The 15,417-nt window shown below is 51.3% G+C and overlaps 1 protein-coding gene across 2 annotated transcripts in view; it reads left to right on the top strand.

Moving 5' to 3' along the window:
• Nucleotides 1-15,417, top strand: part of NKD1 (NKD inhibitor of Wnt signaling pathway 1) — an 85,894-nt gene continuing 70,477 nt past the window's right edge. The window contains exons 1-3 of one of the 2 annotated variants that reach the window (XM_017882969.1): nucleotides 1-171; nucleotides 292-324; nucleotides 997-1,130. In XM_017882969.1, the coding sequence (XP_017738458.1) occupies nucleotides 147-171; nucleotides 292-324; nucleotides 997-1,130 (192 nt within the window). In that variant the 5' untranslated portion in view covers nucleotides 1-146. Of the gene's footprint in view, nucleotides 172-291; nucleotides 325-996; nucleotides 1,131-7,556; nucleotides 7,832-15,417 lie in introns of those variants that run through there. The other variant, XM_017882970.1, reaches the window with a different exon arrangement.

The raw sequence follows: 15,417 nt of genomic DNA, 5'->3' as shown, positions 1-15,417 counted from the left end.
CGACGGCGGCAGGAGCGCGTCGCGGCTCCGCCTCGGGCTCCGCTCGGCTCGGGGGCTGAGGATAGGAGGAGGAGAGCCAGGCGAGGCGCCAGGCCAGCGGGCCGGGCGCATGGCTTAGGGACGCTCCCAGCCGCCCCAGCCCCAGCATGGGGAAACTTCACTCCAAGCCGGGTCAGTGCCCTCGCCCGCGCGCTCGCCCCGGGCCCCGCCGCCCTCGCCGCCGCGGTCGCTAACTCTCTCCCTTCCTTTCTTTCCTTCTCCCGCCGCCGCCGCCTTGCGATGTGCCTGCAGCCGCCGTGTGCAAGCGCAGGGAGAGCCCGGAAGGTAGGGGCGCGCGGGGCGCAGACCTCGGGGATGGACGCGGGGGACACCGCGGCCGCAGCAGAACGGCCCAGCCCTCCAGGTCTTATGACCAGGGCCACCCCAAGCCCCAGTTCCGGCCACCGGCCCCCTAAGCCCGCTCCCGGAGCAGCCTTCGCGCCCCCTCCTCTGTCCCTTCTACCCGCTCCCCGCGGTCCTGCGCTCCCACCGCTGACCCTCAACCCCTCCCCCTCCCGCGTCCCTGCCCTCGGCTCCCAGGGCGCCCTCTCCTCAGACCCCCGAGCGCCTCTCCGCAAGACCCTGCCCTCTCTTCCTGTCCCCCGGCGCCTTCTCTCGTATCCTGGCTCCTGCACCTACTGCGGCCCCTCTCCTGACCCCCAGCCCTCTCCTCCGCAGTCCTGGCCACCAGCGCTCCCTGGTCTGGTCCCCAAACCCGTCCTCCAGGGGTACTGCTCACCTCTCTTGCCCTCTTCTGTCTCCTCGCTCCTGGGGCTTCGCTGAACCCCCCTTTACTTACCCGCGTCCCTCTCTTGGCTCCTGCCTCAGCCCGCGAACTGCCTCCTGGCTCCGGTGCCGTGGCCCTTCGCCTCCCACCGCGCCTCCTCCTTCCCTCTGCGGGGGTAAGTTTTGGTCCCCGGAGCCAGACTCAGGGGCTTCATGTCGTCCCCGCCCCAGGTGACAGCTTCGCCGTGAGCGCTGCCTGGGCTCGGAAGGGCATCGAGGAGTGGATCGGGAGACAGCGCTGCCCGGGCGGTGTCTCGGGACACCGACAGCTGCGGTTGGCTGGCACCATAGGCCGAGGCACCCGGGTATGATTCCCCACCCTGCCCCACCTCCTGGCCTCCTTTCAGCCTCAGAGATGGGTCCCCAAACCCATGCACCCCAACTTTGAGCACTTTCCTGCACAGCTTCTGGGTCTAAAAATCTCTTCTCAGCTGCCCACTGCCCCACCAACGCGACCCTCTTCCCGCGTGCCTTGGAGAACCTTGAAGTGCCCAGCTGGAGGCAGAGGGCTGCCTGGGGGAAAGGTCCTAGGTGGGGAGGTGGTGAAGGTCCAGTTGATGGGGAAGCATGTCTGTACCGGAGGGATTTGGGGGCCTGCTCTGACTTCTACCTTGTTTCTGCCACCAACATTCAAAGGTGGAGGTGGAGTAGGGGCTAGGGAGAGGGTGGTATTGGGGTGTCTGGGTGGAGGGCAGAGCTGTGCTAGCCCCAGGATCTGAGTATGTTCTGATTATCTGTGGCATTCATCAGTGCCACCTGTACAGGAACCCAGTAGAGCAGGTGGCCCTCTGGGTGGCAGATCTAGGGGGACTGAGACCTGGCAGACCCCTTACTTGGCACATGAGAGAGATGGCCTCATTCTACTGTAGCCTGGGCACAGCCCTGAGCCTTCACCCCATGGGTCCCTGAGGCTGGAGTTCCTGGAGGAGCACTAAGTGTGATGGGAATGAGTGAGTCCAGCCCCAGCTCCTGGCCTGGGACTTGGCGTTCACAGATGTCCTGTGAGCTCCGGAACTCTGCACGGGGCTTTCAGGCGGTCTGCGTGGAACTCGCGCAAGCCTAGGATCAAAGGATGAATCAACTTTTTGATGTGACATTTAATTTTTTTTTTTTTTAACTTAGAGGGGGAATAGACTGAGTCTCAGGTCTGGTTAGTTCTTTGGTCTTATCCATGGGCTGGGGAGAGGCCAGTGGAGACTTCAGATGTGTGTGTATTTGGGTGGTGGGACCTGGCAGCCCGCTTGCAGTGCTGGTGTCGGGAGGTGGACCTGTGGATAAAGTCAGTTCCTGTGTGTGGATGAAATAACCTCTGGGCCTGGGAGAAGCTCCCCTGTCCTCCTCCACCACCACTGCTTAGCTGGGGGCTTCTCTGTCTTCTGTTGGCTTGGTCGGACTTGGAGCTGCTGTCCCCTAGTAAAGGTCAAATCTTGGTGGGTGGGGGGCACTGCAGTTGAGGCCCTTTAAAAACAGAACTACAAACCTTCCCTTCTTCTGCCCTTTCTAGTTTTTGATCTACTTATTTATTTAAAGACCAACGAAAATGGTCTAATTTAGCCGTATGAACAAATGCGTTTGCAGCTCCAGACAGAGGCCCACTGAGTGGATTTCCATTAATCAAGTTTTGGGTTTTTTCAGCCTGTTTATTTTTACAAAGTATTCCTGCAGAATGACATTTATTTGCAGTCCCTCCTTTTTCTTTTTTTTCTGAACTGCCAGGCAGCTTGCTCCATGCTAGAGGGAAAACTTGAAATACAACGAGGGCTTACTTCAATTGACTTTTATCTTCAAAGCCATAACAAATGTTACCCGCATGTTTTTGGTGGGTCTCCTTGGCATCCAGTCTGGGAGGACGGGAGGGAGGAGGAAAGAGGGAGAGGAAAACAAAAGTCTGTCGTTTTTAATTAAATAGTAGTGTTCCCAGCGAGAGGAATGCAGGCCAGTAAAAGTTACCATTGGGGGAAGTGAGGGAGGATGGGGAGGGGGCCCCAGCTTAAGTCTGTGGCTTTGGTGAAGTCACGGAATTCTGTTGCCTGGTTTCTTCCCCTAGCTGAGGACAGCATGGGATGGTGCCTGTCCCCCTCCCTCCCTCGCCCCCTCTCTCAGAGAAACGCTGAGAGGTCATTAATGTTTGTTCAAAGTACTTTTGAAGATGTGAGGCTCAGAGCCGTTGGCGTGACATGTGTCAGGTGGTTGGAGGGTGGGCCCCAGCCATCAAAGATGTTAAGCAGGGGGCCGGCCTCTGTCTCCTTGGGAGTTATTCTTGCTGCTGGGGACCCAGATGCCTGGGTTTTCACCAACCTTGGCCCCAGATAGCCCAGCCATTGTGTCTGCAGAGGTAGTGATAAGGAGTCAGACCTTCAAGGGTAGTCCAGGGTGTAGAACAGCCCTCCAGGCATCCTCCAGGTGATTTCAGGTGGTACCTGGATAAACATTTTAAATCTTAATAGTTATCTTTTTTTTTTTTTTTTAACCGGAAAAAAGGCTAGGACATCAAACCCATGATTTTGCAGATATTATTGCTTAGGATGAAGCTAAGTTAAAAAAGAGTCTAATGTGAAGTCGATTCAGAGAAAAATATTAAGTACAAGTGGTCAAAATTGTGAATGTGGGAACGGAATGCCCAAAGTTTGGGAAGCACTGAGATATTGAACAGGACAGCAGTGGGCAACCCTCAGGCTAGTTCATTTCCCCAATTCCCTCTGGTGCCGAAGGGGTAGCTGGTAGGTTCTTCCATGATATTATCAGGATGTAGGAAGGCATGGGCTGCAAAGTCTGCTGATTTCCAAGGGCTGGCAGAGGTCCTCCCACCAACCCCAAGCCTGTTTTGGGGCTAGTGTCTGCCTCCAGCCCTTTATGTGGCCTGTCAACTAAGTGGCTGGAGACACAGTGGCTCATCCAACTCGTATTACTGTTATTGCAATAGTAACTAGTATTTATTAAGTGCCTATATGTGTCAAGCACTTTGCTTACATTATCTTAATCCTCCCCATAACCTTGTAGTGTTGACAGCCTGCTGGTGTGGACTGTGTGTTTCTCCCTTTCTGGAGCAGTTTCTAGGAGAAGCCATGTGTAGAGAAGCCCTGTGGCAGGGCATCCGCCTGGAGGGTGCTGCATACAAAACTCCCAGAGAGGGGGTGCTTCGAGATGAGCCAGTCCTGGGGCAGGCAGAAGCAGGATGGCCCCTGTTTGCCCTCTTCCTTCCTGACGGGATCTGATGAACTTGAGAAATGTCCCAGATGAGACCAAGTTACACACAGGGTCCTGAGATGTGAAAGGGTGACCATGCTGGCATTAAACTAAGCCTGCCCTCTTAAATACAGAAATAAATGAGGTCAGGCTCTGTCCTAGTTATTTGTCACCTGTGCAAACCATTTTACCCTTGTATACCTTAATTAGTTCATCTGCAAAATGGGTATAATATTTTCGTCCCTGGCGGGTTGTGATGGGATTATAACCGTTGAACCTGGGAAGGAAGTTATGATACTGAAGGCATTTGTAGGGTTGGAGATGGGGGCCTACAAATAGGGAGTGATAGGGCTGGGATAAGAGCACCAGAGGCTCTCTGCCTCCCCCACTCTCATGGCAGGCTCACTTGGAGGGCCGCAGGCCAAGGGCTGGGCTTTTGCCCTTTCCATGGGGACATGAGCAAGTCCAAGGGAATATGGGCTCATAGGAGAAAAGGAATGAGAAATGGGAGGCACACGAGTACTATGGAAGAGAAGCAATAAACTGACCAGCACTCACACCAGAGAACACTGTGCTAAACAGAATTAGAAAGCAAAATAAGCATCATAAACTCAGAGAGAGAACGGAGGATGCTGGAAACATGAAGCAGCAACAGGCAGAGAAGAAAACCAATTGGAAACACTGGGTGTGGAAAATAGAATGGACAAGTGAAAAAGCTTAATAGATTGATTAAATAGTGCAGGGGACTCAGGTATCAGGTGGGAGACACTTGGTGAAGACCTGTGTGCCTCTGTATACACTCACAGGCCGATTGTGAATATGTACAACCAGATTTAAAACAATCTCCTCCCCACGGCCCCGATTGGCCCTTTTGTTCTTTTACAGCAGAGCTGCCTGAAGAAATAGGCTGAGAGCCATGGTGCAGGCAAGCCCGCCTCTGGATCAAAGGCAGCTGCCAGGCAGTTTGGTAATTTGACTGGGGGCACCTAGTGCATTTGGATATTTGGAGAAGATGAGGAGGGTGCAGGCTTACTTGGAGCCATGGGGACATGTGGGGTTGGGTGATGAGATTGGAGGCTGGCCCAGCTGTTGCCCGAGCACCGGATTCCAAGGGAATTACCCTTGAATGATACCAGTTGGCACAATTAAAAGGCCCCATGTCTTTACCATATGGAAAGTGTTAGGCTTCTTTACGTGGTTTCAAAGCTATGTGCTGGGAGGTGGGCTTGACATTTGAGGTAGAGCATAAATTAAATATTTGGTGTTTCAGGATTAAAAGATGATTTGCTTTAAGGCTGGAGAAGGACTAGGGTGGAGGTGTTTGGGCTTTGCTCACTGGCATTTTCGAGTTCTCCAGGGAGGGTCCCCTCTGCTCATGGGCACCAGGGCCAGCTGCCTGCTCCAGCCTGGGCACTGTCTTTCCTCCTGGGGGGTGGGAAGCAGAGGCTGGGAGAGCTTGGGCTGGGCAGAGTGCCAGGGACTGGGGGGAACTTCTGGTTTTCCATAGGTCCCACAGGATGGGTGGGTGGCGGCCATGGGTGTCATCTTCTTAGTGCTTTAATGGGTCTTTGTGATGTGGTCTCTGGTAGAGGCTTCGAGGAGTGTCTTGTCCTCACTTTGAGACTTTTCTTCTTGGGGAAGGAGGCCGGATGCCCCTGACCCAGACTATGCATGCCTTCTGTTCTCTAGAGCCCAGGAGCACCCTCTTCATTCACATTTTTGTAGGAAACCTAGGGGAAATCAAATCCAGGAGGCACCTGCTATGGGTCCTGCAAGGTCCTTGAACTCAGGGGACATTTCCTCTGCTCGCCCAGTGGGGATGTTGGAAGGTAGGGACGGACGGATTGATGGACAGTGTTGCTGTTTGTACCAGGAAGCTCAGGTACACTCTGGGATCAAACTGTCCCCGTGAGGGCATGAAACATCAAGGCTGAACTGTCAGCAGCAAAAAAAGAAGAAATAAATGAAGACACCCTCCCTGCCTCCTTTTTCCCCAGCTCCTCTTCCCTGGTCAGCTTCTTCCCTTTAATTCCTGCTTCCAAATTCCATCTTTTCCCAGGTCCTCCTGTCTGGAGTGGAAGGGTAGAACCAGGCCTTTTCTTTCAGGCACTCAGCCTAATGAATTAATATAAATTGTTATCAATAATTCTTAGTTTATTTTTTTTTTTTTTTGAGACATAGTTTCACTCTGCCATCCAGGCTAGGGTGCAGTGGCATCATCATAGCTCACTGCAGCCTCACAGTGATCCTCCTGCCTCAGCCTCCCGAGTAGCTGGGACTACAGGTGCACGCCACTGTGTCTGGCTAATTTATTTTTATTTTTTCATAGCGATTGGGTCTCGCTTTGTTGCCCAGGCTGGATTGAATTCCTGGCCTCAAACCATCCTCCCACATCAACCTCCCAAAGTGCTAGGATTACACATGTGAGCCATCACACTTGGCCTTGTTATTAATTATGAATTAATAAGTCCCTAACTGGGCCAGGCTCTGGGAATACAGTGGAGAATAAGAGAGACGTGGTTCCTGCCCTCCTGCGGCTTCCAGTCCGATGAAGGGGACAAAGCAGCAGTGAGCACCCAGGCCCACTCCTAGGACTACACAGAGGCACTCTGGGAGGGAGGGGGCAGGACGGGCCTCTGAGCCTGAGGAAAGAGGAGGAAGGAGTTGCAGGTTGGGGGAAGAGCTGACCAAGGTCCCAGGCTCAAGCTGCCCTTGTAAGATGGGGTGGGGGGTTGCCAGGAGGCTTCTGTATGGAATCAAGTGGGTAATCAAGAAGGGAATGTAGCCTCCAAGTGGCTCTGCAGCCTGTGGGAACTGGAAGTCGTTCCTGGCACTGTCTGTGGAAAGCCTTGCATGTTGGTGGCTCCTGGCACATCTGAGTTACCTGTCTGTCCCTCTGGACAGGTATGTCGGGTGGAGCAGGGCAGGCAGTCAGCGTGCTGCCCCTGTGTCACGGACAGGTCCTTGGGGGCGCAACCCAGCCTATTTCGGTGGGTGGCCCTGCTGTCGTGTTAGGGAGGAGGCTAGCCGTAGCCCAGTTGTCAGGGCTACGGGGGACCTGTGGGGTGGGATTGCTGCTCAAGAAGGAGGCACTTCAGGGACCAGGGAACAAGAGGGAGTGACCAGCAAACCCCAGAGAGAGCTCATCATGCCCCAGAGCTGCAGCGCGCCTGTGCCTATGGAAAGAGGGTCCCCCATGTGGGCTGAGCAGGGCTGTCCGAGACAGGATGTGCAGTCCCCTGGCATGGTGAGCCAGGTGCCCTGGAATCCTTTTAGCTCGGGGGTCCTTCAGCCTCGCCCCATGGCTGTGAATCACAACATGCTTGGATTTAGACGCTTTTGGATTTTTCACATCACTTGTTGGATTCCAAACCAGGCACTTCTGGCTGCCTCCCTGCCTTCCCTCTCTCTTGCCCACTCACACGTGTTCTTTTTGCCACTCTTGTCTCTCACATTCTTTCTCTTCCTCTCCCTCCCCACCTCCCTTCCCCTCCTCCTCCTCCTCCTCCTCCTCCTCCCCTGAGGAAGGAAAATATTCAGTCTCTCACAAACAAAATATCTGCCATTCCGTCGGAGGGAGAACTGAGGCAGGAGCCCAGAATATCCTGGAAGGAATGCCAGCGAGAGTTGAAGGCCTCAGTTGTTTAATCTGGAAGGAGGACTTTGATGTCACCCTGCTCCGTTTATCCTGGGAAGCTTCCTGCTGCTTCATGGCTTCGACTCTCCGCGTGAAGGATGGCCGAGCTCCTCCAGGGGCTGGAGGCAAGCCTGAGCAGCCCCGAAGGGCAGCCTGGTGATGCTGCGCTCCTGCCAAGCCCAGGTGGGGTGGAGAACCTTCTCTAAACAAGCACTTCCAGAGACATAAGTAATTCTTTGATAGCTTCCTGGGAAGGCAAAAGGGAGCTGTTTAGCCGTGTGGGCACCAGTCGTGGGACTCTGGGAGGAAAGCCTCAGGTCTCCGCACTGAAGTCATCCCCAGCCTCAGAGTGGTGGCGGCTTGGCCCACCAGGGTGGGTCCTGGATGTGTTTGTTTAGAGGGCTCTGAGGCATGGGTCTGGGCTTCGCTTTCCTTACTTGTTAAGTCACATGGGCTGTGGCATGTGTGTGTGGCCTTGTGTGTGGCTGATGCCTTTCAGAGGACACCAGGGTATTGACAGGGCTTCACATTGGTGTGGCCTCAGCCAAAGACTCCCTGCCTGGGCTTCAGATTCTTCAGCTGAGAAGCAGAATAAAATCATGGTAATTTAGCACTGTCTATTGAGTGCATTCATTCATGCATCTGCAGTAGGGTTTTTTTGTTTTTTGTTTTTTTTTTTAATTTAGAGACAGGGACTCACTATGTTGCCCAGGCTGGTCTTGAACTCCTGGCCTCAAATGATCCTCCTGCCTTGGCCTCCCAAAGTGCTGGGATTGCAGGTGTGAGCCACTGTGCCCAGTCCTATATATATATTTTAACTTTTATTTTAGGTTCAGGGTACATGTACAGGTTTGTTATATGGGTAAATTGTGTGTCATGGGAGGTTCGTGTGCAGGTTATTTCATCCCCCAGGTAATAAGCACGGTACCCAATAGGTAGTTTTAGATCTTCAGCCTCCTCCCACCCCGCACCCTCCAGTAGGCCCCCGTGTCTCTTGCAGCAGGCATTGAGTACCTGCTTTAGGCCAGGGACACCTAGAAATGCTTGGTATCTAGAGTGAAGGCCTTGATTTCATGGAACTTACCATCTCATAGGAAAACAGAAATATTTTCATAAACAAGTTGTGCAATTTAAGTTGTGATATGTGCCTCCAAAAAGTACTGGATGTTTTGAGAACATGTACCAGAGGTCAGAACTCATCTGGGGTGTTATTCATTCCACAAATATTTGACTGCTTTCTCTATCCCATGTGCTGTGCTTAGGGTGTTGTGGAAATTGTGAGGACTAGGACATAGTTCTTGCCTCTGTGAGAGTGGAACTAAGCTCTCCCCATTGCCTTTCATCAATTTTTCTTCTCTTATTGCATTGGTTAGAATCTCTCATACTCTGTTTAACAACTACCAAGTATGATACTTTTTGTTTAAGAAAGCTTCCTTCAACTCCTGGCTTTCTGAGCTTTGTAAAATCAGGAATAATTATTGAATTTTGTCACATGCTGTTGGGATGCAGATGGAATGGATCATTCTTTGCTAATGTGGTGTGTGATTTGTATGCTTGATTTACATTGCTGGATTTCCTAGTGCAACCTTCTTGGCCCTCCAAAATTCTTTGTCATGATAGATTATTTTTTAAAATGTGACCGCATTTGATAGGCTAATATTTCACTTTGGATCTTTGCATGAAGTACTCAGTGCAAGTTAACTGTTAAAGTATAAAACCATAAGGGAAGCACAGGGCTGTGGAGGTTGGGGAGGGTTTTTTTGAAGGAGGTGGACATGTGAGTAGGGATTTGAAGAGTGGTAAGACTGAGATCAGGGGTTAGAAACTTAAGGACCCACAGGGGCCAGAGAGGTCATATGAATGAATGCCACAGGCTCAGTGGGAGACATCTGAGAGGGGTGGGAACCGGTGGACCCCTGGGGAACACACACCCTGCCTCAAGGGGGCAGTGCCACTCAACCCCAGTCAATCACTGCCATGTGGGAATATGACCCTGGTGTTGCCACATGGGCTGATCATTAAGAAAATCCAGCTGTCTGGATTTTTATGTGAAACTTTTCCAATTTAAAAAATTATTGTTAACCAATTAAAATTTTTAGAAAACACTTTTTTTGGGTGACTCAGACGACTGGATTTGGCCTGTAGTACCCTGGCTTGTGTTTGCTGATTTAGACCTTTAAGATTCTGATGGTGGTGGTGGTAGAGAAGTAGTATGTTAGTGATAAAAGGACACGTGAATGAGTATCATATGCACTAAACATTGTGCCTAATACATAATGCATTCTCTTGTAGAATCCTCACAACTGCCTTAGGTATTATTCCGCTGTCACATAGATGAGGAGGCCGGCCCAGCAAGTTAGAGTCACTAGCCCAGCCAGGGAGAGCTGGACTCAGGCTGCATCCAAGGCAGAGAGTGCAGGCCAAGCAAAGCCTCAGTGCCAGGAAGCTGTGCACAGTATATTTCAGTCTGGTGGGAGAGCAATGTGGGAGGCACAGGAAGGGTAAGTAAAGATGTGGGCTGGGATGGGAGGCCGAGATGGGCGGATCACCTGAGGTCAGGAGTTCGAGACCAGCCTGGCCAACATGATGAAACCCTGCCTCTACTGAAAATACAAAAAAAAAGAAAAAAAAAAAAAAGCTGGGCGTGGTGCAGTCACCTGTAATCCCAGCTACCTGGGAGGCCGAGGCAGGAGAATTGCTTGAACCCGGGAGATGGAGGTTGCAGTGAGCCAAGATCATGCCATTGCACTCCAGCCTGGGTGACAAGAGTGATACTCTGTCTCAAACAAACAAACAAAAGATGTGGGCTGGGAGACTTTATGCTGAAGACCAGCATGTGCCCATAGAAGGTGCCAGAGGTGTGCTTAGAACTTATAGAATCAGACTTCCTGGGTCCGAGTCCCAGCTGCATCTCTCCTCAGCATGGTGGGGCCAAGTGATGGCTCATCTCTGATTCTCAGTTTTCACATCTGTGGAATGGGTAGAGTAATGGTTCCTACCTCATGGAGTTGTTTTAAGGGTAGAAATGGGTTCATTTCAGCAAGTTAAAGAATAAAGAAGATGTCACCTCTTCTCTCACAGCTTGCCAGTGTTGTTTGCTAGTGATCACCCAGATGTGTGCTAAGTGTGGTACCAGTGTGCTAAGTGCGGTGAAGGAAAAGGATGGGGAAGGAAAATAAGGGAGGATTCTACTTTGGATTAGGGAGCGATGCGTAAGTTGTTAAGACCCAAAGAATAAATAGGAAATAGCTAGGTGATGAAGGGTTTATTAAAAGTATTACAGGCAGAGGGCATGGAATGTGCAAAGGCCAGGAGGCATGCAGGGTTGGTACACAGAGAAAGTCTTCAGCTGCCTTCTCGGTGTCTGGCTTGGAACCACATTCCAGTCTCTGAGGTGTAACGGCAGAACTCTGTGGTGCAGTGGTGGGGAGTGGGCAATGCCTGCTGGGCTGGGTGGTACCACTGTATGTTGCATCCCGTCATGAGGCCTTGTCTCCTCACTGCAAGTCTTCCATGAAGTGTTACTGGTGTCTGTACTCCAGCTTTCTGGTCAGATTGGAAGAGGTAGGGAAGAGAACCTCTCAGTTACAAGAAATAGTGTCACCCTGGAGCGGATTGGCTGGCTTGCTGGGCTGCCCAAGCCTGCTGGCCTTGAGCATAGAGCTGGGGCCCTGGGGAGGGGGGAGGCAGAGCATAAAAGGACCCTGTTAGCAGGATGGGGCTGTCTTCCCTCAGGCCACAGCCTTGCTAATGGGCTCAGGCCGGAGGATGTTTTCCTAACTTCAGAAGGCTGTGTGGGCTGGTGGGCCCCTCACTCAGAGGCCTTGGCTTGCGGTGGCTCCACTGAGTGTGTTTGGGGGTGCTGGTGTGTGGTGCCATGCTCATTCCATGCCTGGTTTCCAGAGGGAGCCTTGTTCCAGGACAGTTTTTGACCCTGACTTTGTTGTTTTACCCTTCTTTCCCCCTTCAAAGGCAAAAGATGATTGAAGAGAACTACTATAATCCAGGAACAAAGTTGCCTTTTCAGCGGGCACTGGGGACTTTCTCTGCTTGCTCCCTGCCCTGGAAAGTCCAAAGGTACCCACTGCCTCAGCTGGTCCTAGGTACGTGCCTGCTTTCTCAGTGGCTGCAGGCTCAATGTGCCTGTGAGCTGCCCACTGTGTGCATAGCCCCATGCTGAGCCTGGGAGCAGCAGCCCGAGGAGGAGGCGATAACAGTGTAGCTGCTGCTTGCTGCATGTCTGCTGTGTGCCAGGCTCCGGGCCAAGCATTGTTCATAGTGCTGGCTTCTCAGAGCACAGTTATGAGGCAGCTGTTATTATTATGCCCATCTTACCCATAGGGAAACTGAGGCTTTAGAAAAGTCAACCACCTTGCCCAAGGCCCCTTGACTTGAAAGTGGAATCTTGCTTCAGCAAGATTCAAATTCAGATCAGTGTGATTTTAGAGCCATCTTAAATCAGTTTAGGTGAGTTTTTTTTTTTTTTTTTCCAACTGTATGTCTCAGCCCCATTCATTGTTCATGACATCAATTTAGTGACCAAAATGAAATAGAAAAGAATAAAAATATGAGAAAACATTATGTATAGTAAGAGTAAATATTGTTTTGTGTAATTTTTTGTTCTAGTTAAAAAAAAATGTATACACACACTTCACACACACCTATACCCAAACCCATATACATAATATGTATATCTATCTATATCTATCTACAGCAGAGGCACATTGTAAAATATAATTCTTACTATAGGTCATAATCAGAGTGTTAGAAAAACACTGGTGTGGGTCACTGGTGCAGGCCCTGAGCCTGAATGCCTGGTTTTGAGCCCTGGCTGTGCTTCTCACTAGCAGTGTGACCTAGGGCAACTTTCCTGACCTCTCTGTGCTTTCCGATCTATTTGGTTTGTTGACTTTTGGGCCTGGGTCAGTGCTCCCAAGGATGCTGTGGGTGCTTGCTGCTGGCTCACTCCCTTTGCTTAGGGAATGAAGGGGATGAGCAGTCCCATGGAGGGGCCCCATGCCTTCTCCCCTGAGAAGCCAACAGCAGCAGCTTCATCCCAGGAGAAAGACAGACATGGCTGAGTTGTCAGGGGTTGGACACAATGCTGTGCTGGGAACTCTGAGCCTGGGGGTGCGTCCAGCTTAGCTATGAGGTATCTGTTATGACCTCTCCTGCCTTCTACTTCCTCCTCTCAAATGCATTAAAGGAAAAGAGAAGGTTTTGTTTCTACTGCTGTAAAAAAAACGAAAAGTCCAAAAATTAGTGACTTGATCACTGTATGACTTGCTTGAGAGTATGCACTTTGGGCAGAGCCTGGGAGGGTTAAATTGTCTGTGGCTCCATGTGGCACAGTTAGGGTGGCTCTGACAGCAAGGGTCTGACTGCAGCAGCTCCAATTGCGTGACATGTCTGGGGCTTCAGTTCTCTTCTAGTTGGCCTCACCTCGTGGGTAGCTTGGGCTTCCTCACAGTATGGCAGTCTCAGGGTAATCCGATTTACATGGTGGCTGTCTTTCCCAAGAGTATGGAAATAAAACTGCCAGGACTTTTAAGGTTTAGGCCTGGAATTAGCAAAAACACATTCTCTTCATTAAAGCAAGTCACAGGTCCAACTCAGATTTAGGGGAAGGAACTACACAGGGGCATAAATACTGGGAAGTGGGATTCACTGGGGGCCATCCACACAGTCTACCAGAGAGTAGGTGGTCTCTTGAAGAGGGAGTGGAGTTATAGAAAAGGACTGAGATGTGTTCCTTGAGTTTAGGATCCTGGTGGTCACAGTTGGGTCTGGCAGGAACTGTCTTGGTGAAGTGACAGCAGAGGTGAGACTTGGGTGGCTCACGAAGGGACTGAGAAACATGTGCAGGGGAGCAGAAGCACATACTTAACAAGAATATTCATGGCTGCGTTTGGAAGAATGAAAAGTTTGTGACAATTCAAACATCCATCCCTAGGGTACAAGGTAACAGTGGTGTGGACTTCTCATTGAGCTCTCTGCAACTGGTGAAAGCCCAGCGAGTAAGGTCCTCTCTTGCTGTCAGGAAAGAGACCCTGAAACACTGCTGAATGAGCAAAGCAAGTGCAAAACATTCATAGGCTGTGGTCCTGTTTCTTACAGTGTGCGAAAGTCTATGCAGGCCTGTGTCACTATGTATCTGCAGGGGCGTAGAGAAAGAGCTGGAAGAGTACACTGTCAAGGACTATTTCCCTGAGGAGTGGAGAATTTCGCTTTTCATTTTGTACGTTTTTAGGTTGTTTGACTTAAAAAAGTGAGCATGTGCTACTTTTGTATTTTCAAAAGGTGATACATTTTATTTTATTTTATTTTATTTTTTTGAGACGGAGTCTTGCTTTGTCGCCCAGGCTGGAGTGCAGTGGCTGGATCTCAGCTCACTGCAAGCTCCGCCTCCCAGGTTTACGCCATTCTCCTGCCTCAGCCTCCCGAGTAGCTGGGACTACAGGCGCCCGCCACCTCGCCCGGCTAGTTTTTTTTGTGTTTTTTAGTAGAGACGGGGTTTCACCGGGTTAGCCAGGATGGTCTCGATCTCCTGACCTCGTGATCCGCCCGTCTCAGCCTCCCAAAGTGCTGGGATTACAGGCTTGAGCCACCGCGCCCGGCAAGGTGATACATTTTAAAAGTGAATGACAGATGAGGAAACAACGTGTGTAGGCAACTCTATGGAGAAGCTTTGCCAGAAGGAGTGGAGAGAGAAGACAGCAGCCAGAGGGTGTGGGGTTGGGGAGGACTCGGTGTGGCCGAGGACCACCTACATCCGAACCTCTTGGGTGCTGTTCAAAATGTGGAGTCCTTGGGGTTTCCCAAGCCTGAGTCAGAACCTTTCTGTACTGGGCAACAGCTGGGCCAACTGGACCCTGAAGGAAAGGTGACAGGAGGGTGCAGGAGTTGGAGAGGGATGAGGAGGAGGGCATTCCCCATTTGTAGAGTAGCGGGACCTAATGAGCGACCCTACAGAGACACCAGCACAGGCCCTCACTCCTGACAAGCTCTTGCTCCGTGGTTCTCTCTCCTCTTCCCACATCCCCAAAACTGTGGCTGCTTAAACTTGCAAATGGATTTAGAGTTTCCCTGGCAGTCATTGACACCTGCCTCTTTTGAAAAGACTGCTAGGTCCCCCGCTGTAGAATGGGAAGAAGGGGCTGTGGAAAGGACCTCTAGACTGTGCTGACCAGTAGAACTTTCTGATGATGGAAATGTTCTGTGTCTGCGTTGTCCCTTCTGGGAACCTGTGGCTTAGAATGTGACCACTGGGACTCAGAGACTGCCTTTTAAGATATATTTTATTTGAATGAATTTAAATGTGAACTTAAATAGCCCCTCGAGGCTAGTGGCTACCGCATTGGACAGCACAGCCCTGGACGCATGGAGAAGATCCCCTGTGTCAGGCTAAGCTCTGTCCTCAGCGGGCACAGCCCTGGACCCACGGAGAAGATCCTGTGTGTCAGTCTAAACTCCATCCTCAGCGGGCAGGGAGGTGTCAAAGGAGTGATTCACAGCAGGTGGTCATGGAAAGAAAACTCTCCCCCACAGGAAGCACTGGTTAACCCTCTTTGGGGCCTGTCCACAGCCCACTCCTTGTAACATGGCTTTGTTCAGGCTTGGTGGGGGTAGCTCTGGCTGGCTACAGCCATGGCCATGGTGGGGAATGATCATGGTCTTCCTTCTAGATGGTTGGATTGGAGCACTTTCTCGTGATGTCACAATTCGGGGCCTTTCTAGCCTTCTTAACCCTGGAAGTTCTGCTCAGAGCT

The sequence above is a fragment of the Rhinopithecus bieti genome, unplaced genomic scaffold (assembly GCF_001698545.2).
Source record: "Rhinopithecus bieti isolate Rb0 unplaced genomic scaffold, ASM169854v2 scaffold_13375, whole genome shotgun sequence".
Lineage (NCBI taxonomy): Eukaryota > Metazoa > Chordata > Mammalia > Primates > Cercopithecidae > Rhinopithecus > Rhinopithecus bieti.
The sequence above is the reverse complement of the archived record's forward strand: the minus strand, read 5'-3'. Positions and strand labels throughout refer to the sequence as shown.